Source organism: Ahaetulla prasina, chromosome 2 (genome assembly GCF_028640845.1).
Source record: "Ahaetulla prasina isolate Xishuangbanna chromosome 2, ASM2864084v1, whole genome shotgun sequence".
In the NCBI taxonomy this organism is placed as follows: Eukaryota; Metazoa; Chordata; class Lepidosauria; order Squamata; family Colubridae; genus Ahaetulla; species Ahaetulla prasina.
This window is the reverse complement of record NC_080540.1, coordinates 270,448,062-270,472,222: the sequence shown is the minus strand read 5'-3', so window position 1 is coordinate 270,472,222 and position 24,161 is coordinate 270,448,062. Positions and strand designations below refer to the sequence as shown.

At 38.4% G+C, this 24,161-nt stretch overlaps 2 protein-coding genes across 4 annotated transcripts in view; one reads left to right on the top strand and one right to left on the bottom strand.

Annotated features, from left to right (window-relative positions):
• Positions 1-24,161, bottom strand: part of IQGAP2 (IQ motif containing GTPase activating protein 2) — a 141,466-nt gene that overhangs the window by 25,286 nt on the left and 92,019 nt on the right. For both annotated transcript variants that reach the window (XM_058169267.1, XM_058169268.1), the window contains 11 exons: positions 21,755-21,918; positions 20,274-20,434; positions 19,959-20,083; positions 17,262-17,425; positions 9,528-9,618; positions 5,195-5,356; positions 4,001-4,143; positions 3,074-3,244; positions 1,807-1,890; positions 1,120-1,191; positions 946-1,015 (listed from right to left, as the gene is read on the bottom strand). In XM_058169267.1, coding sequence (XP_058025250.1) covers positions 946-1,015; positions 1,120-1,191; positions 1,807-1,890; positions 3,074-3,244; positions 4,001-4,143; positions 5,195-5,356; positions 9,528-9,618; positions 17,262-17,425; positions 19,959-20,083; positions 20,274-20,434; positions 21,755-21,918 — 1,407 coding nt within the window. The remainder of the gene's footprint in view (positions 1-945; positions 1,016-1,119; positions 1,192-1,806; positions 1,891-3,073; positions 3,245-4,000; positions 4,144-5,194; positions 5,357-9,527; positions 9,619-17,261; positions 17,426-19,958; positions 20,084-20,273; positions 20,435-21,754; positions 21,919-24,161) is intronic.
• On the top strand, positions 11,180-17,219 carry F2RL2 (coagulation factor II thrombin receptor like 2). 2 transcript variants are annotated; one of them, XM_058169272.1, is made up of 3 exons: positions 11,180-12,128; positions 13,597-13,781; positions 13,910-14,161. In XM_058169272.1, exons 1-3 carry the CDS (start codon positions 12,065-12,067, stop codon positions 14,015-14,017), a joined length of 357 nt encoding a protein of 118 aa, XP_058025255.1. In that variant the 5' UTR covers positions 11,180-12,064; the 3' UTR covers positions 14,018-14,161. The 2 variants fall into 2 exon arrangements, with proteins under 2 accessions (XP_058025255.1, XP_058025254.1); XM_058169271.1 differs by having other exon boundaries at positions 11,181-12,128; positions 13,597-17,219.

The following is a 24,161-nucleotide window of genomic DNA, read 5'->3' as shown; positions in this document are numbered from 1 at the left end:
AGCATTCAGTTCTAAACAAACGGTCCCTGGCAGCCAAAATATTTTTATTTAAAACAGGATTTTATTTATTATTTTTAAAAAGTTAAGCTGCCCAAAAGCTGAAGCTCTCTGGGCAGTTTATAATAAAACATACTAAGAATATATAATCAGAGTAAAAACATATACACAATTGCATAAAATGCAAAATAAAACACCATATTATCTAGGCAACAGCGTAAGAAATATTCAAAAACTAAAAGAATATGAACTGAAATACAATTTAAAAGCTCTGGGGGGGGAGTTTTTACCTGGCACTGAAATGATACTAATGTGGGTGCCCCTAAATCAAGCCTCTGTGGGGAGGGAATTCCATAAATAGGGTGACATCACAGAAAAAGCTCTTGCCATTGTAGAGGTCCATCTCTTCTCCTTTGTTTAGGAGACTTGAGGGAAGGCCTCATTAGATAATCTTAAATCTGGGTTAGGTACACATAGAAGAAGGTATTTCTTCAGCTAACTTGATCTAACTTTAAACCAGTTAGGCTTTAAAGATTAAAAACATTGAATAACTGAGTATGAACAACTTTACAAAGTAGTCTCAGGTAGATTTGCAGTTGGGGAATCAGCTGATGAATAAAAGGTGCTCCATGAGCCTCTAATGACAGTAATGGATCTAGGACCACTCCTGAACTATGAACCTGCTTCTTTAGGACATGTGCAGACCCCTCCAGGACAGGCAAGGCACCATTCTGCTGGAGAAATGCACCATCCATGTCATGTCTGAATTAAAATTTATTGGCCCTTATGCAGTCCATTATCTTGATCATGCAGCTTTTAGAACACCCAACATCTTTATTGGTATTAGATAAAAAGGAAAAGTAGAGCTGGGAACATTCGTTTTGTTATACGTATGGCATCTAATTCCTTTATATAGTATATATTCGGAAAATATTATTCAGTACTTACTCAATATTCTGTAATCTTCCCTAGCTTTATTTGCTTTAAGGAATGCTTGAATTTTCACAATTTCTTCATTCTGAAAAAAACAAACACCCCATAATATATTCAATATGTTTACAATCGTTACCCAGGAAACAAACTGGCTGCAAATATCTTTTGTAGTTCGTATTATCATCTTACGTGATCTTTGAAATATTGTATTCGTTCTTTGTATGCTCTTCTTGCTAACCACATTTTGATCCATGACTGAATCTAAAAGTTAAAAAATTAAGAAATATTTACATGATTAATATTTAAATATTTTTGTTTTTAGCATATTGTTAGTTTTTATTAGCATCTTATTTTTATTAGTTGGAATATAATGTTATACGCCTATGTGTCACATCTCACATTAAGACATGAACAAGAAGTAGCTTCATTGCCCTTAAGTCAGTGCAAATTTTCTTCATTCAGCCTCCAAGCCCAATGTATCACATCTGGCTTCAAATCTCAAATGAGATTTCCACAGTTCCATTTGCACAATTATACAAATTCTCAATGAAAAGCAGTCAGATGACTGGTATCTACTTTTTTAAAGTAACTAGCAGGCATAATTAATCTTGCTCTTGCCCAATTTGTCCAATCTTTGACATTTCATCAGTGACTTCATCCCATATGCTTCACTGGGCAACTACAAAGGTGTTACAAGCTGCAAAATGCTTATCACATTTACAGTAGATTTTTTTTAAAGTAGTTGAAACAATTCAGATATACACAATTAAAATGTAGGAAATCAGAGAGATTATTAGGCCATAGCCACTGGACAATAACAAGAATACATCATCCTGAAGTTAGCTTTGTAATTCACTACGTACAAGATATATTTACCTTGGTAATAGAGGCAACATTTCTCTGCAACATCTGAAGTCTTTCTGAATAATTTTTCTTTTGTTTATATCCTTTCCAAAATGCCTGTTTATTTAAAACACAAGATATATTAGCAATATGGCTAATACTAAATTAATTCCCAACCTTCTCTAAACAACCTGCTAAAACTGGAGCGCACGTGTTCAGGAACACCAGACCCCAGAAGAAAGCAGCTGGCTGTTGTGCATGCGTGCAGAGGCCAGCTGCACTTCCGGGTTCCAGTAAACGCATGCATGTCAGCGCATGCACATATGCATGCTGAAACCCAGTAGAGAGAGCTGGCTGGTGTCCATGCGCGCCGGACCAGCTGTCCAGTGCATATGCGCGCGACAGAACCCGGAAGAGCAGCTGGCGACAGCGTACATGCCCAGAGAGAGCTCACGCGTGCCATAGGTTCGCCATCATGGGCATAGAATATACCGTATTTTTTGGAGTATAAGACGCACTTTTCACCCCAAAAAAGTGGGTGGAAAAGCCTGTGCGTCTTATACAGCAAAAATTGCAGTGGGAGGGGGGGTTGGTGTGGCGCCGATCAGCTGTTCTAGAGTGGGCCGTGGCAGCGTTGGAAAACTGACTGTAGTGGCAGCAAACAGGCCACAATCAACGGGCCACACCAAACAGGCTGCAGCTGTGGTGAACAGGCTGTGGCAAACGGGCGGCGGTGCCTGCAAACAGGCCATGCTGAATGGGCTGTGGTGGTGCCAAGCAGGCTGCGGCAAATAGGTTGCAGCGATGATGAATGGGCTGCAGTGAACAGGCTGTGGCAAATGGGCTGTGCCGAACAGGCTGTGCTGCCGCCGCAAGGGCTGTGGTGAACGAGCCAGATAAATACCAGATGGATGCTGGGAGGCAGAGACAGATTTTTTTTTTCCTCCCAAAAAATCTGGGTGCGTCTTATACTCTGGAGCGTCTTATACTCTGAAAAACACGGATATATCACACTGCAAAAACAGTTAAGTATCTGTTTTTGGCAAGGCAAGTTTAGGGACTAAAGATGGTTGTTAGATATGCCTGGTAAAACTATTTAATCTTCATAGGCTTCATATTCCATCCCTGATTTAATTATTAAAAACAGAACTTTAATTGCAGCCATTAATTACTCATTTACAAGAAAACCTTATTTGTACTGAGAAGTTGGAGTTTTGGAAAACAAAGATAGAACATAGGTGCTATATTTGTTAATATTCTTCATTAGGTTATTAGTCATCCAATATTAGATGCATACTACCTGTATTTTTATCACTGATGGCTCCTGGGCTTGGAGGAATGCTTTTCTTTCTTTATATTTTTTTCTGACTAAAAATCCCCTTGCGTTAGCTTGCAGCTGAATGATCAGGTCCTCATTTGCAAACCATAATTGTTCTCTATTATAATTTGATGTGATCTCACTGACAATTTTCTACAAGAAAAATAAATGTTAAGGAGACAGGTAAAACATAAGAAACTCAGCAAAATCCATATAGTTTCAACAATTAACTACACTACACTTTTCACCCAAACTGACCAAACTTATATAGACTATATTTTACTCTATTTTTAAGCTTCTTCTTTGGAATATTTTTCAAAATAAGCATTTATGAATATTAAATGGAAACTGTTAACTATCAGGTCATAATTATTTTCATTTTAAACTTTGTAACCCACAGTAACTGACTGATTGATTAACTGATTATATTTATATTCTGTTTGTCATTAAGAGGCTCAAGGTGATGTATATAGCACTCCTTCCTCCTATTTTTCCCTACACCAAAAAATCCTATAGTTGGGTGGTCTGACACTGAATCAATCTGAAGTACAATAACCAAATGAGTTTCTGAAGCTGAGAAGGGATTATAACTTGAGTTACCCCACTGCTATACTAACAACCACTGCATTACACTGGCGCTCTTTTTTCTTGAGGATGCCTATGGCAGTGACAACAGAATTTCTTACTATTTGATAATTATTCACAAAACATAACATGCACCAATAAGGTTAAATATAGTAACATAAAAACAGAAATAGAAATCTTACTTCAAATCCAATGGAAACTGCAAACAAGTAATATACTTATACATCATTCTATTGTACTGCATTTCATCCTTTGATCACTCTTGTATTCGCCAACATCCCCTCCACTTCTTATCCCTAGTAACTTGTTTGTACAACATCTTACCTGAATCTCTTCCCCAGTGAGCCAGGATGTTTTGGGAGTAATTCCGTCAGGAGGAGTACATGTACCCTCTCCGGTTTCTTCATTGAAATAATAATCATAACTACCTTGAATTAAAAATTTAATCCATGGGCCTTCATCAGGTTCTAAACATGTTGAAAGCAATATTTTATTGGTTACATGTTGCTGAAACACATAAATGTATTTTAAGTCTCTATCTTATACTTTAAGAAAAAAACACAATATATAAAATGTTTTTCTTGGCACAAAAACTTGATCCACTCTACAAATTGATAAAGACAGATTGAAGAATTGGATCTCTCATTAGAAAAATTGGGAGTAGGGTCCCTGTTAACCAAAGGTATGTCACAAAGCTTCCACAAATGATGTTTTGAGGGAAGAGATAAATGTACAAAGCATCGATAGTTTTTTTTTATTACCACCCAGTAACAAAACTAATAAGGCATCTCTGTGTATGTATTTGCATGGGTACATGCATATTCTTTCTGTAATTTTTTTCTGCAAGTGAAGAAGAATTTACCTCAAAGTTGCTAAACGCATTTCACATAGCCTCACATACTTTGAGAGTTGATTGGATTTAAAAATAAGAGCTGGTTTGTATTATTGCTTTCTACTACTTGTCCCTGATGCTTCAGGGGAAGTAAACCAGTCACAGATAACACCGGATGTTGGGATTGGTGACTCACTGATTGATTCAATAATAGAGTTCCTGTTTAAACAGCAAGAAAAGTTTCTCCACCATAGGACATCATTCAAATACCTCGCACAGAAAGCACGCAAACATATGCAATTTGTGGGCAATAACACAGAAATGAAAATGGATAGGAACAAATATATTATAGAATACAAAGCCAGAGTAAGCCTTTCTGAAAGATAGTTCAGATGGAACAGCTTCAGAGGCATGTAAAAAAATCTCTTTAATTTTCAGTTAAATCAGGACTTTAAAGGAACAAATTATGCTGAATTACCATTTGGCACTCATTAAATCAAAGCATCCAGAAAACCTTCAATAAACATTTTGAGTCATACTCTGGCCTCAACTTGTTTCAAGGCCAGCAAATACATGATCTATCTTTAACAAATGTTTAATGAAATATTTAAAGAAGTAGAGTACTGGAGTACCTCAGGAGCATTATACATTTCCTATGCTGTGTAAAATGGCACAAACAACAATACCTTTGGTTTTTAAATTCTTAGCTTCCTGCAAATGTTCATAGTAGATTTCAGCACATTCTGGAACAGCTTTCAGATTGAAATTAGGTGACTGTAAAATTGTGATGATCGATGCAGAATCATCTTTTTCTAAACACTGGTTTACCATACATATTCCAATAGCCACTAAGGAGTAGAATCAATGAAGTATTAGTATTGTACCTTTCTCACAATATCTTACATGAAGAATAGGCAATCTGCAATTATTTTTCTTTCTATACTCCCCCAACTCCATATTAAAGGTTGTCTGCCTTTTTAAAGAGAGAATCAATACTACTAAGTTATAGTAGTGGTGGGATTCAACTGGTTCTCTCCGGATCGTGTGAACCGGTAGCGGTGACTGCGGGTGGCTCCACCCACCTGCCTAGACATAATGTGTGGCTACTATGCCTGCACAGAAGGCCATGCGTATGCGCAGAGGTCGTGCATGTGAGCGAAGCAAGTGCGCTCACATTTGCAAACCAATAGGGAAGCTAAGTGAATCCCACCTCTGAGTGGTCCTCGATTTACTGTGGCAATTGGGATCAAAATTCCATTGCTAAGCAATGCAGTTGTAAAGGGCTATGGCAATTCCTGCAGTCACAGTTGTCATTGTTAAATGAATCCTATGGGAGTTAGGAGAGGCAACCTCCTGCTGACTTCCCACAACCAAAGTCAGTAGGGAAACTCAGTAGAAAGTTGAAAGTCCCAAGCTCAAGACAGGTAAGTGGCTGCTGCTGGGTGGAAGAGGGTGCAAGGGAGTGCATAGGAGTGTGGGGAGGGTCAGGAAAGGTGGGGAGGGGGGCATGGCATGGCATGGCAAGGCTTGAAAAGAATACACAAACCCAACATTATAGATTAATTTAGGATGGTGGTGACTTTTTACTCCAATTCATGTCAACTAATGAGAAAGTTTAAATTTGCACATTAGTTTCCAAGACTAATTTGACTTTATTACAAATCTAATTTGAACATATAAAATTAAATGGGAGCATGTTTTGTGCATGAGTATATACAGAGGTATATGAATGTACTGAAGCATTTATTAAACACTCTAAAAATCTGATAAATTGCCATGGAAGAAACCATATATAACACTAACCCCTGAACAAAGATCTTATTTGGCTAAATTTATAGTATAAACTAGGGATATGCAAGGCGAAGACATGGGCTGTGACAAAAACTACATTTAGCTTACTTTAATATACATTATAATTAAATATAGTTAATGCAATTACTTTCCAAGTACTTAATTGTTCTGCCCTTCTGTCACATTAAACATTCAAGGTAACACATTATAATTCAGAGTAACTATTGAAAGGGTTCTGAGAAATACATCCAAGATTTTCAAGTGACTACGTGCAGTCCTATGGCCTTAAGTTTGACATTTCTGATCTACAGATTTAGAAGCACCATATGGTACACAGCCCCTCTTGAACTCATTCCAGAATGTAGGTAATAAAGCAGTATTTATTATTCCTTCACACACTGAAAAGAGAATTAATCAAGATAAGGGATTCTCTCCAGATTCCTGCCAGATGTGCTGGTTTTCTAGGTGAAGCAATAATTATTAAGAGGAGGGAGGGAGGGCAGTTGGAACCCTGAAATTCCTTATTCTTGTGTTCTAAAATAATATAAGATACTGAGAAGGCTCTACTGCTTGCTTCAGCTCAAGAATTTCTTTTCTTAAATTTGAGAGACTCAAATTTTGGCAACTTATTTTTCATTTTTAATGTTGTGTTTGATATTTGTTTTTTTTTCCTTCCCCACTCAAGAAATCCTATTAATTTCTGATGAACATTTTATATGATTGCATAAAAGTTGAGATACAAAGTATTTACTGGTTGTTTACATTCCAGATTGTAAAATCTGAGGAGTGTATTTGGCTTGCACCATTGGGAACAAAGCTCCCAAAGAATATAAATATTTAGTTTCAAAGTCCATGGCTTCATTTTTCAACAAAAAACAGAGGAATGAATTGCCTGTCTTAACGTATTACAAACAGAATTTGTACCTTTATTGCTTATCATTATGCCACCCTTTCACCTTTTTACACATAGACCAGGGGTGTTAAACTCAAGGCCATGGCCAACTTCCGGCCCACAGGGTACTTAGATCTGGCCCGCGGGGCCACCCTGGAAACAGCAAAGGTCTAGCCCAAGGTGCCTCTGCCAGTGAAAATGGACCTTGGGAGGCCGCATGCAGCCCCCCAAGCTCTGTTTTCACTGGTAAAGGGCTGCAGGAAGCCAGTGCAGCCAAAAACAGAGCTCCGTTTTGGCCTGGCAGAGTGCTAGCAAAACAAACTACTAGCAAAAGTGGAATTTGATCACAAGGCAAGGAGGTATTGAGAAATGTTTCCCCTTTTGCATTTGAGCATCCATGAAGGGACAGGAGAGTAGAAAGGGAAAGACAAAGAAAAAGAAGGGAAGATGGAAAGAGAGCAAGGAAGGAAAAAGAACGGAAGAAGGAAAGGAAGAAGAATGAAGAGGTAAGGAAAAAGAAAAGGAAGAAAGGAAAGAAGGAAGGAAGGAGGGAAGGAAGGAGATTATAATGCGAGGGAGGGAGGGTCCTGCTTTAGCACTTGGCTAAGGACTTCTGACGGAAGTCCTGCCTTAGCACTTGGCCACCAGCAGCTCTGCTGCCCTTTCGCCATCCCTGTGTTTTCTCCACCTGACCTCTCCTGGTGGTCTCCCATTCTATCGCTGAGGATGTTTTGGTTACAAAGCTCAGTCTCCTTGCATGGAGAGGGAATGGGCCTCCCTATGACCCACACACTTTGCCCTCCCACACACACCATGAGCAACCTGGCCAAGGAGAGTGAGAACTGCAGCAGGAGCCTTGAGGAAGTGGGGCTGTGCTATGCTGTGCGGTCCTGGTGCCCTGGGAGCTTGAGGGCCGGACTGGGTGCTTGCCCTCTGATGCCTGGGGCTCTGACAGCCTGAGCCACCATTCAGGGTCCTCCGGGTGGCCTGAGAGGGACAGCGAGGCTCCTCTGGAGGACAAGGGGTTGGCCCTCTCCTTGGTCTCGCCTTCCTCCACAGGAGACAATGGATCCACCCCAGGCCACCACAGGTGCCCCCACCATGAGTGATGCTGAGCTGCCCATGCCCACCCAGCCACACCCACCCAAAGTCAAACACAACCCTGATGTGGCCCTCAATGAAATCGAGTTTGACACCCCTGACATAGAACATGGATCTGCCACCACCATATGTAAATTGGTATATTTTTAAAATACAAATTACTTAAAGTCTCCCCCCCCCCCACACAACTATGCTTAATGCACCCAACACCAGACCTTCCATATCTAAGTTGTAACAATCTAGACAAGCACTGGGAAAAAGCAGAGATAAGAGAATTGTACCTTTTGGCCACCATCAAATTATCATTTGGATTTTTGCAGCCCAGATGCAGTCCATTTAAGAGTTTGCAATTCTCATATTGTGACATGATTTAAAGCCATTTTAATTATCATAGCAAATATTTTTATCTATATGATTTCAGATAATCAATGATTATCTTATAAATAAAAGGTAGTTTCCTACAATATATGCAGTATTGTAATGAACTGAATGACCTCAATGCCAAGTGTAATAAGCATCTTAATTAATGCTGAGCAAGATTCATAACAGGCATTTGCCTGTTTAATAGGGAACTTTGACATACATCTCTACATACTCAGCAGGTTTCCAGCAAAACATTAACTTTGTTCAGCTCTCAACTGATCAGCAATATACTTGGGATCTTAAAGACCAATTTTAGTTCCCTTTTATCTATTAAATTCTGTTTTCTAAAGACCCATTTGATCAGGGCTATCAAATCTAGACTGCAAAATCCTGAAGACCAACTAGATAGTAGGGGGAAAAAGTTTTCTGTATCTTTTTGTTCTCATCTGATATTTATCCAGATTTTTGCAGCCTTGAAATAATAACCATTCAGTTGATCCAGCTTCCTGTTCCTAAAGTGGCCAAATAGATGTCTATGAGAAGTCCTTAAGTTTAAGATGCAAAATTATCTTTCCACACACGTTCTGAGAACCACATATAGCTTGTAGGGTGTATATAGCCATAATGACTAATAAATTGCCCAATTCTCAAATTCAGGAGGTCATTGAAGTTAAATTGTGAAATCATTTTAGAAGCTCACAACTGTTGCAAGATGTTGCACATTAAGTAGTATTCTTTCATACAATCAAGTTACCAAAAATCTGTTCCAGGATAGAAGATTAATTTGAGAATGCATGCTGAAGTCAATTATAAATGTAGTAGAGACTGCAAAAGAAGTAGAGCTTAATATAATGATTCAAATGAGTTCTCACATTTTGATGCCTCTTCCAAGTTTCTGTTAGCATCATCAATTCCTTTCTGTATTTCATCTAGCCAAAGCATGGATGAATTATCATGAGATTCCTGGTTAAAACAAAGATAAAACTAAATATTACAATTTTTGAAAACTTAACTTGGTCAACCAAAATATCCCAAGATTATTAAGCTATTCTAAAAAGGGGCTATTGGTAAGAATTTATCTTATGAAAATTAAAAGCCTGATAAGGATTACCGTATTTTTAGCGTATTTCCTAAAAGTGGGTGGAAATGTCTGTGCATCTTATGGAGCAAATATTGCATCACAGACCGTGAAGTGTATTACATCAGGGGTCCCAACGGTGGACCGGTGCTGGTTCTTTGGTGACAAGCAGCCAGGCCATAGCAGTGGGGTCCTTTTACAATGCTGAACCCCACCTCTTCTGTCTTTGTCATGCCTGCCTCTTCTGTCTCTTTTCCGCAGTGCAGGAGTCAATAGGCAGAGCTGGCACATGAGAGGACACCTATCTGTGGTCCTCTCAAGCTCCGCCTAGTATTTTTTTTCTTGTTTTCCTCCTCTAAACCTATGATCAGGTGTGTCTTATAGTGTGAAAAATATGGTAATTGCAAAGGGAGGCCTTCTCTCCCTTTCCTTCCCATCATACCTATTAATTCTCAACACAACTTACCTTGAATTATCTCTATTGTACAGAACGTCTAGAACAATGACTATGCTTTCAGTTCATGTAAGTCACACTATCATTACTGTATCAGATAAGATGTATTAGTCTGATGTATTAATACTTAGTTCTTAAAACCATAACTGAGAGTTATGTTCAGTTTTTATATTCTAATTTTCTACTTATATATTTGAACTTACGTAAAACATGGATTGTATGGTGCTATAATAATTAAAACAGCAGGCATGCATATAAAAAATGTATTCCCAGTGAAAAACATCAGAATGAAACATACATGAAGCTGAATCAAATACCAGAGGAAAAGTTAACTTGTAGCTTCGAGATTCTTGAAAGGACCAATAAATAATATTTGTAACTCAGGGTTGAAATGAGGGGTCTTTGGTGGCCTCCGAGCTTGGTTCCTTGTAGATGTTTCATTACCCAAACTAGATAACATCATTCATGCTACTAATGAAACATCTGCAAGAAAACAACCAAGCTCCAAAAGCCCTAAGGACCCCTCATTCTTGAATGGAAGCAGCTAAGTAAAGAAGCCACATTCAGCCCTGACAAAAACAGCACAAGGAATTACCGTATATACTCGAATATAAGCCGATCCGAGTATAAGCCGAGGTCCCCAATTTTACCCCAAAAAACTGGGGTAAACTGGGGACTCGAGTATAAGCCGAGGGAGGGAAATGAGGCAGCTACCGGTCAGGGAAAGCCTCCCTCCCTCAGCCGAGAAGGCTGGCGGCTCCCCCGCCCCGCCCTCTCACTGCACCGGCAGGGCTTCCCCGCGGTAATGCAAAAGCCCGCCAAGTTTGCTCCATCCGGTATAATGTGAAAAAAACAAAAAAAAAAAACTCGAGTATAAGCCGTATATACTCGAGTATAAGCCGAGGGGACGTTTTTCAGCACAAAAAACGTGCTGAAAAACTCGGCTTATACTCGAGTATATACGGTAAGCAAGGAGTATGAAAAGAAAGGCAGAACTAGCCCACAGAAAGTTGAGGTAACAAGTCGACTCCAAAATTAAGGCAAATTTGATATAAAGACAGAAGTCTCCCAAATGGAAGACCAGTTATATCTTTCAGTTATTTTCATATTTTAGCTTCTTAAGGATAATTCGGAGAATATTTTATATACACCAGCTCTTAGACTGGAATACAGCCCCATGTCTAAAGATGTGACCAATGGATGCATCTACAGTTCAAAGAATTGCATCCTCTTTTAACAGTCTGTTCGTCCTTTGTGCCAAGAACAAATTCCTTATTAAAATGCTATAAAATTATTTTTACAATCCATTTGATTCTGCAGTTCATTCTCCCAGACATATACAATTTTGTTAAAATGTATTGTTTGCTTGCTAGATAATGTTACGTGACTTTAGCTACGACTTCTCTTTCCAGTTGTAAATAAGGGTTACCAAATCGGGTTACCAAATCTGGACTGTAAAAATCCAATCAACTACTAGAAGACAGCAGAAGGCTTTTATGTTTTTGCCCTTCATGTCTGGTAACTCTATGTTCCAATGAAAATGTAAGGAGACACTGTAAAATGTAAACAAATGTTTTTAAATTCAGTCACTATTTGTACAAAATAATTATTTCACTCTCTACTAACAGTACTTCAAGAGTTAATTCTTGTCTGTGTTGATTGGAAGTTTAAGCAGTCACGCCCACTTCCGCATTCTGATGCATCATACCCTTCTCACTACAAGAAAAAGAACAAATCAGCTATTTTCTGCAAAATTGCTACAGAGGATGAGTAAATAGATCTGATGCTCTGAGCTCTTTTCACTAAAATGGGGATTAAGCAAGACTCTACAAGTTAAAATGCCTATTGTAGAAAATTAAGAATTGATCACGGCTACAATGAAAACTTGGCTCCTATTGACAACTGGATTGTTCTATCTGTCCTTCTGTTTGTGCCGGAAAGGTAGGATATCTGTGTTTTTGTGTGTCAGTACCTTGTCCCTTTTTATTTTGTTAGCAATTAGGCCTGCCACTGAGAAAAAACAAGCATGCAGGCTCAAAAAGATTATTAAACAAGGTTTCAAATCAGATGGATTTCCCTTTCAAATTAATGTTTTTTTCATTCATGGGACTTGGATAGAAAACATTGCATTACCATTTAGTGGTATTGCCCATTACACATGGATTAGCAATCACTTAAAAGTAAAGACTCCCAGAAAGAAGGAAAAACATACCTTTTGTTCTTAAGCACTTCAGCTATTTATTAAGTAAGTAAGTATAGTCCTAAATAGTTTTTTAAAAAAATACATCCATTTGAGAAGCACTCTATTACACAGGAGTGGACAATCTTTCTTTCTTTCTTTCTTATAAATTATAAATTATAATTATAAATTATTCCTCCTTGAATACAGATAGTCCTCAACTTACGACAGTTCATTCAGTGACTGTTCAAAGTTACAACAGCACTGAAAAAAGTGACTTATGGCTGTTTTTCACACTTGCGACCATTGCAGCATCCCCATGATCACATGATCAAAATTCAGATGTTTGGCAATTGACTCATATTTATGACGCTTGCAGTGTCCCAAGGTCAAGTGATTATTTTTTGCAAACTTCTGACAAGCAAAGTCGATGAGAAAGCCAGATTCACTTAACAACCGTGGTACTAACTTAATAGCTTCACTTAACAAATGTCATAAAATGGGGTAAAATTCACTTAACAACTGTCTCACTTAGCAACAGAAATTTTGGGCTCAATTGTGGTACTACCATTGTCCTCGATTTATGAGAACGTTCTCCATTGAGAACTGCAGGACTTTTAGGGAGCCAATTCTCATTCTCCCCCCTCCCCCACCCTTCAATGTCTTTCTTTTCCACTAAGAGTTATTTACTCCTCTTCTCCCATTCCAGGCTAGCAGACTTAAAGAAGGAGCAAATAACTCTTATCACTGGCCTGCAAGGTCTTGACAAAAACTTTTGAAACCTGGCTGAGAGCTGTAGGTTGCTCTTTTTTGCTATACATGATAGATAGGTAGATAAACAGACTGTCTCATCAATTTCAAATTAACAGATTTTACTAAGCCGATTACTTATACTTGCTATATTACAGTTAGTATAAATCATGACCTGATGTGACGTTCTGGAGGAAAGAGCAAAACTTTCTATCATCTTAAATATCACTTGACTAGTCTAAAATTGTAATCCTAAACACAACTAATTTTATTCCTCAACATAATACAGAACAAACAAAGCTTATTTGATAAACAGAATACTTTTTCACTCCTCTTATTTTCTTTCTTAAACTAACTTAAAAATGTCACTCTCTTGTTAATACTTGTGGAATAAATCTGCTTCATGGAGAAAGAAATGTTTAAGTAACCCTGCTTATTTCTATTGTACAGTTTACATTTTCATTGTTTTTCAATTTTTAGGAAACAAGTGTGGCAACAGCAGCTTGAACTTTCAATATGATAAATCACTCCCCATTAGGACTTTCTATGGCACTCCGCAAGGCATGTATGAGCCAATACCTATTTCCGCCCTAGATGGACTGACAAAGCCCAATCACAAAAAAGAAAAGTGTCCTACGGAAATATCCAACATCTCATCATTGAAAGTAAATAATATCACCATGGAGTACCTTACTAGCTCACTGAGTGTGAAGATGTTACCAGCTATATACATAGCTGTTGTCTTAATAGGAGTACCAGCCAATGTTGTAACACTGTGGATGCTGTTTTTCAGAATCAGATCAGTCCGTACTGCCATATTCTACACAAATTTGGCTATTTCGGATTTCCTTTTCTGTATTATGCTGCCATTCAGAATTGCATACCACCTGAATGGCAATAACTGGATATTTGGAGAAGCAATGTGTCGAATCATGACTGTCATCTTCTATGGAAATACGTACTGCTCCACCCTGCTTCTCACTGGTATCAGCATCAGCCGTTACATGGCCATTGTTCACCCGTTTACCTTTAGGACTCTACCTAAAAAGTTCTTAGCTACTTTAACTTGTGGTGTGGTATGGACGGTTGTTTTTTTATATATGTTGCCTTTGATAATCATGAAACAAAGCTATCATCTGGACCAGCTAAATATCATTACCTGCCATGATGTTTTTAATGTTTGTGAAACCATGCTCCCTTTCCAACACTACTACTTTATCTTCCTTGCAGTATTTGGATTTATGTTTCCACTTTGCATTGTTATTTTTTGTTACATTTCCATTATTCAAACACTCAAGGCTTATGAACAAAAGTGGTTCTGGTACATCAAAATTAGTCTTCTTGTCCTCAGCATTTTTGCTATTTGTTATACTCCCAGCAATGTTATACTGATTGCTCATCATCTGAATTATTATTACAGTTCCAAAGATAATTTGTATTTCTTTTATCTGATTGCTTTATGTCTAAGCAGCCTGAATAGTTGTCTTGATCCTTTTCTTTATTTTCTGATGTCCAAAGTCAATGATAATACCAAGACCTATCTCACCATGGTTAAAATAGCTCAAGAAGAAAAAACATGACACGTCTCCCATGATATTTGAAAAAGTTACAGATACATAATTTTTTGACAATATTATCTATTAAGACTTCTATTTTTATAATGTCAAACATCAAATTTCATGCAAATACTTAATTCATATTTATACCACTGGGAAAAATGTTTCATTCACAGGGTTAAAAGTTACACTTTTAGCTTGGTTTGATCATGTTTTGGTTGTAGTGTATCTTCATAATTGACAACAAAAAATAAATAACCCTGGACTTTTTCTTGCAGCAATGAGTGATTCTTTAAATTTAAGCAATGTTATATTTCTAACAAATCTCAAAAAATATTTTACATTATGATTTAATGTTTAGTTTTAATGATTAGTTAGCTAAATTTGAATGCTATTAATTATCAGATTTCTTAACGAATCTTCAACTTGTTGACCAATTTGGTATTTAATCCTTTTAAAAAAAATCAATAAGGTAATAATATACACACACACTTCATTTAAGCATCAAAGCTTCTGGTTACACAAACATTTGGAAAGTGAAGGCTTTAAGAGCCTTTCATGCTCTGAGTCCCAGTGGAAGGCCTTTGTGTATTACAGGAGGTTAGACTACGTGATCTCCAAGGTCCCTTCCAACTCTGTTATTCTGTTAGTCCAGCTGCATCAAGCCCTGAAGGATGTAGGTCTCAAAATTCTTTGACAAGTGGTTAAGTTCAATGCAGCCATGTCGCAAGAAAATCAGTCTTCTAAATGATTTGTACAGCCTTAGTTGCTCCTGGTTTATGGGCATTTCCCAAATTGCATTGCTAAACTGGAAGATTGCATGTAGTGCTTCACATAATAGCAGCTAGACAATATGAAAAACATATGACACCTATCCTGCGCAGACTGCACTGGCTACCTGTGGCCTTCCGGGTGCGCTTCAAGGTGTTGGTAACCACCTTTAAAGCGCTCCATGGCATAGGGCCGGGTTATCTACGGGACCGCCTACTGCTACCGAATACCTCTCACCGACCTGTGCGCTCTCACAGAGAGGGACTCCTCAGGGTGCCGTCAGCTAGACAGTGTCGTCTGGCGACGCCCAGGGGAAGGACCTTCTCTGTGGGGGCTCCCACCCTCTGGAACGAACTCCCCCCAGGACTCCGTCAACTTCCGGACCTCCGAACCTTCCGTCGCGAGCTCAAGACGCATTTATTCATTTGTGCAGGACTGGCTTAGATTTTAAATTTAGATTTTAAATTTATAGATTTTTAAACTCACAGGGGTTTAAATTTGGTTTTAAGATTTATATTTATATTTTTAATATTTGGCATTAGAATAAGTTTTTTAATAGTTATTTTAATTGTATATAAATGTTTTATGTGCCTGTGAACCGCCCTGAGTCCTTCGGGAGATAGGGCGGTATACAAATTTGAATAAATAAATAAATAAATAATAAATAAATAATAAACCAGAGTTGTGCATAATCTAAGCCCTAGAATGGGATGTGGCTTTCAAATGTTTTGAATATGCCCCCAAATATTAGCTGAAATACTGTAGATACCAAATTGTCTCAAAGGTGCTTTTTAGAAAGGCAACCGGACTATGTTTTTTCCCCTTGAAGAAAAAAAAGATGTTTTGCTTCTCATACAAGAAACTTTATCAGTTCTGGCTAGATGTTGGGGTGGGGTGTGTGGAAATGCAAGAATTAGTTCAGACTAATCTATCTGTTATGCGACAACCATGATCTGGATGACTGACACTCTCCATAGATGATATCAAATTATAATCTTTAATGTGACATGAGGAAAAAAACTATTGTGCATGTAACATATTAACTATATTTTAGCTAAATTTAAATATAAATGAAATAAAAATTAGCTTTTGCTCTGGTCCTACAGCAACACCCACCCGTGTAATTAAGAAAATAAAAAATTAATAGTGATTCTACTTTTGCATCATAGGACTGCAGGATAGGACAGCTACATTTCATAAGTGTGCAGAACAGGAAAAGCTACAGGACAGCTATATTTCATAATTGTGCAACTGTTTTCATGCTTTCACAATATTATGTGATTATTTTCTCATTATGTAGATAGGCATGGGTATAAAGCAGGGTTGCATTATGTGTAAGATTACAAACTGCCCAATCTCAGATCACAACCATAACCTAAGCATTTTTCTGTTATAGAATGTAACATCCATAAAGATGCAAGGAATTTGTTAGTAACCCCCAAATCCATTGTGCAAATTAAAAATCCAATCCTAAGAATTTCATTAAAATTGTTTTACTATAAATACAAATAATATAAATATTATAAATACTATAATAGTATTTAAACAATGCATAACAGAGCTTCAAATTCATTATTAAGACAATTAGAACTTTGAAAATGTCAAGCTGAGGACAATTCATAGTTCCCTAGCACCCCAAAACTCCACAGAATATGCAGAAACAAAATGTTTTGCCTACATTTTGAGAGAGAGGGATTATAGGGAATTTACATCTTCCTGAGATGCCATCAGCATATTGTAATAAATAATTGCAATGCATATATATAGGAATTACAAAAACTTTGACAAAATGGTAAAAAAGTACTGAAAATTGTCTACCTGACATTTGCATGTTTTTGCATCGTTCAAAACTGCTTGATAATGATAGGCATTTGCTTCTTTTATATTCTGTAGTTTTGCTGTGGGAAGTAGCAGTGTTTCTATTGTTCTTATTGGATCTCCTCGATCAATAGCCTCATTAATAAAACCCACTGCCAAAATTTCTTTTAAAAAAAAAGTATAGTTAATATACTATTAGATTAAATATATATAACTATAGTTATATATCAATATTCAAAGTGGTTTAAAATAATAATTCCAAATATATTATTCAGCTTTTAATTATAACATTTTTAAAATATACAAAAATATACTTTTATTTAAGAATGACTGGTTGAAAGAAGCATATCAAAATTACTTAATAGTCTTAAGCAATTTTAATTGACAGCAATATGGGAATATAAATGAGTGAGATATAATTGGAGGAAGAACAATTTGAAACCCATTTCTTTTGGTCTAATTCTCCAAATATCTACAGAACACTTGTAAATTATCTGCTTGATTCTAATAATAAAAGCTAAATTAACACTTGCATGGCTGTCTTCAATATACTAAGTTCATGCACTTTTTGGAACAAGGATGCTCAAGGCTTCTTGTTTTTACAGATATATAAAGAGCTGTTGAAATTTATTTGAAGCATAGGAAGTCTACCATTAATTCAACAGTTTGCCCACTATAATTGAATTCTCTCCAAACTGTTTTTTAAATGGGTTTGGTGCAGTGGTAAAATTTAAAAGTTTTTGCCACCAGTTCTGTGGGCGTGGCTTGGTAGGCAAGGCTTGGCGGTCATGCTACCGGGTGGGCAGGGCCAACATGACGTCACTCACGCCACTCCTTCCTTCCTTCCTTCCTTCCTACCTTCCTTCCTTCCTTCCTTCCTTTCCTTCCTTCCTCTCTCTCTCTCTCTCTCTCTTTCTCTCTCACACACACACCTGGTCTGAGCAGTGGCTGCTGCGGGAGAAGGAAGAAAGTGCTCCGGGAAGGTGGGCAGCCTGGCCCGGAAGCATCGCATACCCCATCATGGGCTGGATGCAGGCAGTAGGACCTGAGGTGGACAGAAAGGCAAGTGGGCGGCAGTCGCCCAAAGGCCCCGCAGAAGCCGTGCATGGCAGGCCCAAAAGGCGAGCAAGCCTTGCCATGTCCCTCCAAGGTGCCAAGTACAGCAGGTCTCCCTCCCCCTCCCATCAGCGTCAGCCTTAACTTCTAGATCCTCCACTGGCATATTCAGCATGCCCATCATCCAAACGGAGCCAGCTGATGGCAGGCAGTCCTTGGTGGAGATGTAGCCGCAGCTGGGAGGGGCAGTGCCGCTGTGGCAATGCTCCAGGAGGGCAAGCTGAAGTCCAGGATAGTGTTGCACATGCGGTGCCCTCCCGAAGCACCGCTGCTACCGTTTGCTTTTGTTTTGCGGCGGGACAAGGAAGAAAGTGAATGGCGAGGCCGCCCTGGATGAGTGATTGCCGTGCCTCTCCAGCCTTCCTCATCACCTCTGTGTGCTGCACTTGGAAGGGGCCGCCCTCCCTCCCTGCCTGGCTGCAGACATCCCCCTGCCCTCCCGGAGCACTGCCCCGCCACCGTTCGCTTTCTTCCGTCTCCCGTTGCGAAATGAAAGCTCTGGGAGGGCAGGCAGATGTTCCAGGGCTGATGCACCGCATGTAGAGCACTAAGACATCCGCCTACCCTCCCAGAGCACCACCGCCGCTGTTTGCTTTCATTTCGTGGCGGGAGAAGTAAGAAAGCAAATGGTGGCGGCACAGTGGTGCTCTGGGAGGGCAGGCGGAGTGTGCAGCCAGGCGGGGAGGGAGGGCGGCCCCTTCCAAGAACAGTGCATGGAAGCGGCGGGCAAGGCAGCCCTGGTGCGCCTGTTGCTGGGGAGGCCCAGCGATACCTCAGCCAGGGCAGCCTCAGCGGGGGCTGCATCGACCTCTCTGCCTGCATCATGTCCCGCTCTGGCTGGCATCACGACTACAACTGCAGCAACCTGGTCTTCGCCAAGATGAAGGGCTACCCACACTGGCCTGCCCAGATAAGCATCGCCATCCAGGCCAAAGGAAAAATGCTGTGGGCTCTGTGGTGGCGCGGCTTGGCCTGGCCCTCTCCCCGTGCAGGGAGCCTGCCACCCAGATGGCCACCAGTAGCTTTCGTGCCTCTCGCTTCACTTCTTCACCGGCGGGAAGTGCCGCCACGGCTGAGCCTCCTTATATAGGGCGAGGGTGGAGGGGGTGGGTTAGACACACCGAGTGAGCCAGAAGCTCCAAGTGAGCTGGAAGCGCTGAGACCGAGCCAGAAGTGGTGAGCGGACGACTGGGTGACCAGGCGGGTGGGGGTGGGGCCGCCAGGGATGATTGCTACTGGTTCGGCAAACTGATGGCAATCATTGCTACCTGTTCACCCAAACAGGTCCGAACAAGTAGCATTTCACCCCTGGTTTGATGGTTGAAGTGGAAATGATCTTTCCTATATTCAATAAATAAAGGGAGGATTTTTTTTCAGCCAACACACACAAAACATTTAACATGTAATTTCTGGTTGACCAGTTTTTGTTATGATTTGCAACTTCACAATTCTGGATATATATTTTTTTAAGTGAATTGAGTACTGTAAATAAATTAATGCTATTTAACATATATTATATATTGATTCGTATTTTATTATTAAAATGTATGAACGAAGAGTTAAATGGACCAGAATACTTACTATCGTTTTCTTCTTGAATTTGTGTATTAACCATGTCAATACAGTTCTGGATGTCATTCCAGCTTAAATACTGTTGTCCTTGAGACAAAGCCTCTAATTTAATGGACAGCAAGGTGTCAGCATAACTGTGAAGAAACAATTAAAAATTTGCTTGTACTGTACCCTAAAGTTAGATAAACTAAAAGATTATCATAGTTTAATGAACAATTCCACACAGTAAAGCACCATGAAATTATAGAAGTTGTATAATTATATAATTTTTCTTAAATTATTAGTGGTAAATGAGTCACAGAAATACATCTGTAATGTTTTTACCGTTGCAAGTTCTCTTCTTCCACATTATTAAAGCCAATGGATGGGTTGCTGAGGTGTACTTTTATTGCCTCTAGGTTCTTATTTTCCAAAGCCTGATTTAACAGCACGACAGCTGAGAGCATTTCAACAGCAATAGACAGTTCATCATGAGCTAAGTATTTCTGTAGAAATACATTAAGATCAGCAAGAAAAATAAAGCTTTTAATATGTAAAAAATGAGCTATGGTTTAACCCTGAAAAAGCCAATGCTAAAATTAAAGTAATACATCTATTAAGCCACCTACATTTTTACAAAATAATGTGTAAGTTTTCAAATTTCATCTTAGAAATGCCTAGGACACAAAATATTGCCTCAAGAGACATTTGAGAATTATTTTCATTGACAGTACACAGTAGATGACAGGATTTGCTTACTCAAAATTAATATTCTTTTAAAAAATTAAGAAACCCCAACCTTAACTATCTGAAAATACAATACTTATTAGTTTGCATATTTCTCTGAATTACATATATATTTTAATGTTATTTTATTTTTGATTTTATTAACAATACAGGAATGAACAAGCAAAGGCTTGTATAGGCATTTTACTCTCTTTACTTCTCTCCATGCTGTCTTTTCTTCAACACTCCATATCATTAGTTTTAAAACCCTTTTTCCTTTTTTCCTTCTCTGTTCTAATTCTGACAAGAAAATTAGGAAAATCGATCCTGTTGCAAGAACTGCTTTGAAAGCACATATTGCTTTCCAGCCACAATAGCTAAATTATTCAAATACAGAACAACTGCTGACCCATTAATAAATAAACTTAAGCAGCAAAATCTGAAATAGAAAAAGGCCTAACAAAGTTTCTACAACAAGAAAACTTATTTTAGCTGTAAACGTTGGTAACCAACTATGGCTAGTAAAGAAAGGATTTCTTGAGGTAGGTCAGGATCAGGGGTGTGTTCTACTTACCTTTACTACTGGTTTGAAACGGGATCGTGCACACGCGCGTATGATGACATCCGGGTGGGTGGGTGGTGTCTCCCCTCAGTTTTACTACCAGTTTGCAAGAACCGGACAGAACCAGGGGCAACCCACCACTAATCAGGATGACCAAGGACTAAACTATCAGGGATGCTAAATCCATCCTAAACTGAGGAAAATTTTGGTATGTTAAAACTAGCAGCAAAATTAGCCAGCTAGTTTTGATCAAAATTTGGGAGATAAAGCCTAGTTCAAGAACAGAATTATTAAGGTAGGACTACATATGACTTTAAAAATAAACCTATACATTTTGAAAATTAGTATTTTTTCTTATCTATCTTACTTCTATAATATTGAATACACATTTGTGCAAACATACTGACAATCAAGAATTAATAAACGTCTTTACAGAAAGTGCATTTTTAAAAGTCATAGAAGAAATTATAGATATTTTAGTATATCTATTTTCCAATTAGTTGGCTTTGGGGACACATTCAAATAGCTTCCGTCTTACCATAGCATTCTGTTGCTGAAGATTGAAGAGTTCAGTCTGATAGACAGAGGCAGCAGAAGGATAAACTTCAGGTAACTGGGCTTCAGGTTTCATTAAAGCAGCAATTGTCATGTTTGAGTCACAGTTACGAATTGCAATGTTAATATTGTCAACAGCAATAAGTTCTATTGTCAAAAAAGAGAAATATCCAAAAACCCAGTTAACCCTGTTCCACTGCATACTACTATACAGATTGTTTATCTGGTATTTCTAATGATATAAAAGAAGAAAATGGTTAAGTCTTTTTTTTTTTTAAGGTAATTATGTCACAGAATTCTGCTGAAAACTATCAAAAGGGGGGGAGGTGTCACAGAGAGGGACTCCTCAGGGTGCCGTCAGCTAGGCAGTGTCGTCTGGCGACACCCAGGGGAAGGGCCTTCTCTGCGGGGGCTCCCGCCCTCTGGAACGAGCTCCCCCCAGGACTTCGCCAACTCTCGGACCTTAGAACCTTCCGTCGTGAACTTAAAACACACTTATTCAGGTGCGCAGGACTGGATTAGATCTTTTAGCTTTTAAATTTTAAATTTTAAACTTTATACTGATTTTAATTGATTTTATTATTTTTAGTTCAATTGGCCGGCTAAATATTTCATTTTAAAATTATTTTAAATTCATTGTCTATCTATGTATTTTAATATGGCTGTACACCGCCCTGAGTCCTTCGGGAGAAGGGCAGTCTAGAAATTTGATTAATAAATAAATAAATAAATAAAATAAAAAATATTCCAAACAAAAGGTGCTCATAACCACACAAGCTTATATTTTATTTTGACAATTTAATTAGAAAGGTTTTTATCAAATAATTTAATTAAAATAATTTTATTTCCTTGACCTTTGATTATTTTAAATCTAAGAAATATATAATCTAATGCTTCTTTTTAAAGTTAAGATAATCAAATATTAAGGAAATAAGAAAAGCGGCCAACTCAATAGTATGCAAGAGCTGAATTACTATAAAGGGCTGAAATTTGTTTTCTCTTCAAAATAACACAGCAGTTTTTAAAACTCTATGCTTCACGTATTATATTATATTATATTATATTTATATTATATTATATTATATTTATAAATATATTATAAATATATATAAAAATATATTTATAAATATAATATAAATATAAATATAAATATATTATATTTATATTATATTATATTATATTTATTATATTATATTCACATCCTCCTGGATGGATGGCTGTCCTTTGATGAACATCTGGCGGCCGTCTCCAGGAGGGCCTTTTACCAAGTTCGCTAGGTCCGCCAGTTGCGTCCCTTCCTTGACCGGGATGCCTTATGCACGGTCACTCACGCTCTGGTTACATCTAGGTTGGATTACTGCAAAGCTCTCTACATGGGGCTGCCCTTGAGGTGCACCCGGAGGCTACAGTTAGTCCAGAATGCGGCTGCGCGAGTAGTAACGGGAGCTGCTCGTGGCTCCCACGTGACATCACTACTCCGTAGTCTGCACTGGCTTCCTGTGGTTTTTCGGGTGCGCTTCAAGATTTTGGTTACCACCTTTAAAGCGCTCCATGGCTTAGGACCCGGGTACTTATGGGACCGCCTGCTGTTACCCTTTGCCTCCCACCGACCCGTACGCTCTCACAGAGAGGGTCTTCTCAGGGTGCCGTCCGCCAAACAGTGTCGGCTGGCGGCCCCCAGGAGTAGGGCCTTCTCTGTGGGGGCAGCGGCGCTCTGGAATGAACTTCCCCCTGGCCTACGTCAAGTGCCTGATCTTCGGACCTTCCGTCGTGAGCTTAAAACACACCTATTTATTCAAGCGGGACTGGCATAATAATGTAGAATTTTAAATTTGGGGTTTATTAATATTTTAAAATTTTAAAATCTAAATTTTAATTTATCGGCCTTTATAATTTGCTTTGTTTTAAATGTTGTTTTAATTGTATATATTTTGTTTTATCGCTGGCTGTACACCGCCCTGAGTCCTTCGGGAGAAGGGCGGTATAAAAATTTAATAAATAAATAAATAAATAAATAAAATATTAAAATCAGCAAATGCAACTACAGTGATTTTCTGATACGTTCACAGACATGAGATAGATGCTGAAATAAATGGGAAATTATATCAGGCAGGAACCTCTGCACATGTGCTTTGACTGCTCAAAATATATAAGCCCCTACTGGATAATCCACTACATGTAAAACCTGCTTAGACTGAACAACACTTAATAAAAATAATGGTTTCTTTATAGAACTAATATTTTTATTTAGTGTTTCAAATAATGGAACAAAATATAGATATGCTAATAAAAACTCTACCTCTAAAGAAATTCGGATCGATAAGTCAACTGTTGCATATATAACAACCAAAAATGATTATATTCATGAATTCAATTCAAATATTATGGAG

What these genes read in the sequence shown, in the direction of transcription:
- F2RL2 (XM_058169271.1), top strand. Translation starts at nt 12,065, where the DNA reads ATGAAAACTTGGCTCCTATTGACAACTGGATTGTTCTATCTGTCCTTC. An exon ending in CTTCTGTTTGTGCCGGAAAG is followed by an intron (nt 12,129 to 13,596) that starts GTAGGATATCTG and finishes TTCAATTTTTAG; the next exon opens with GAAACAAGTGTGGCAACAGC.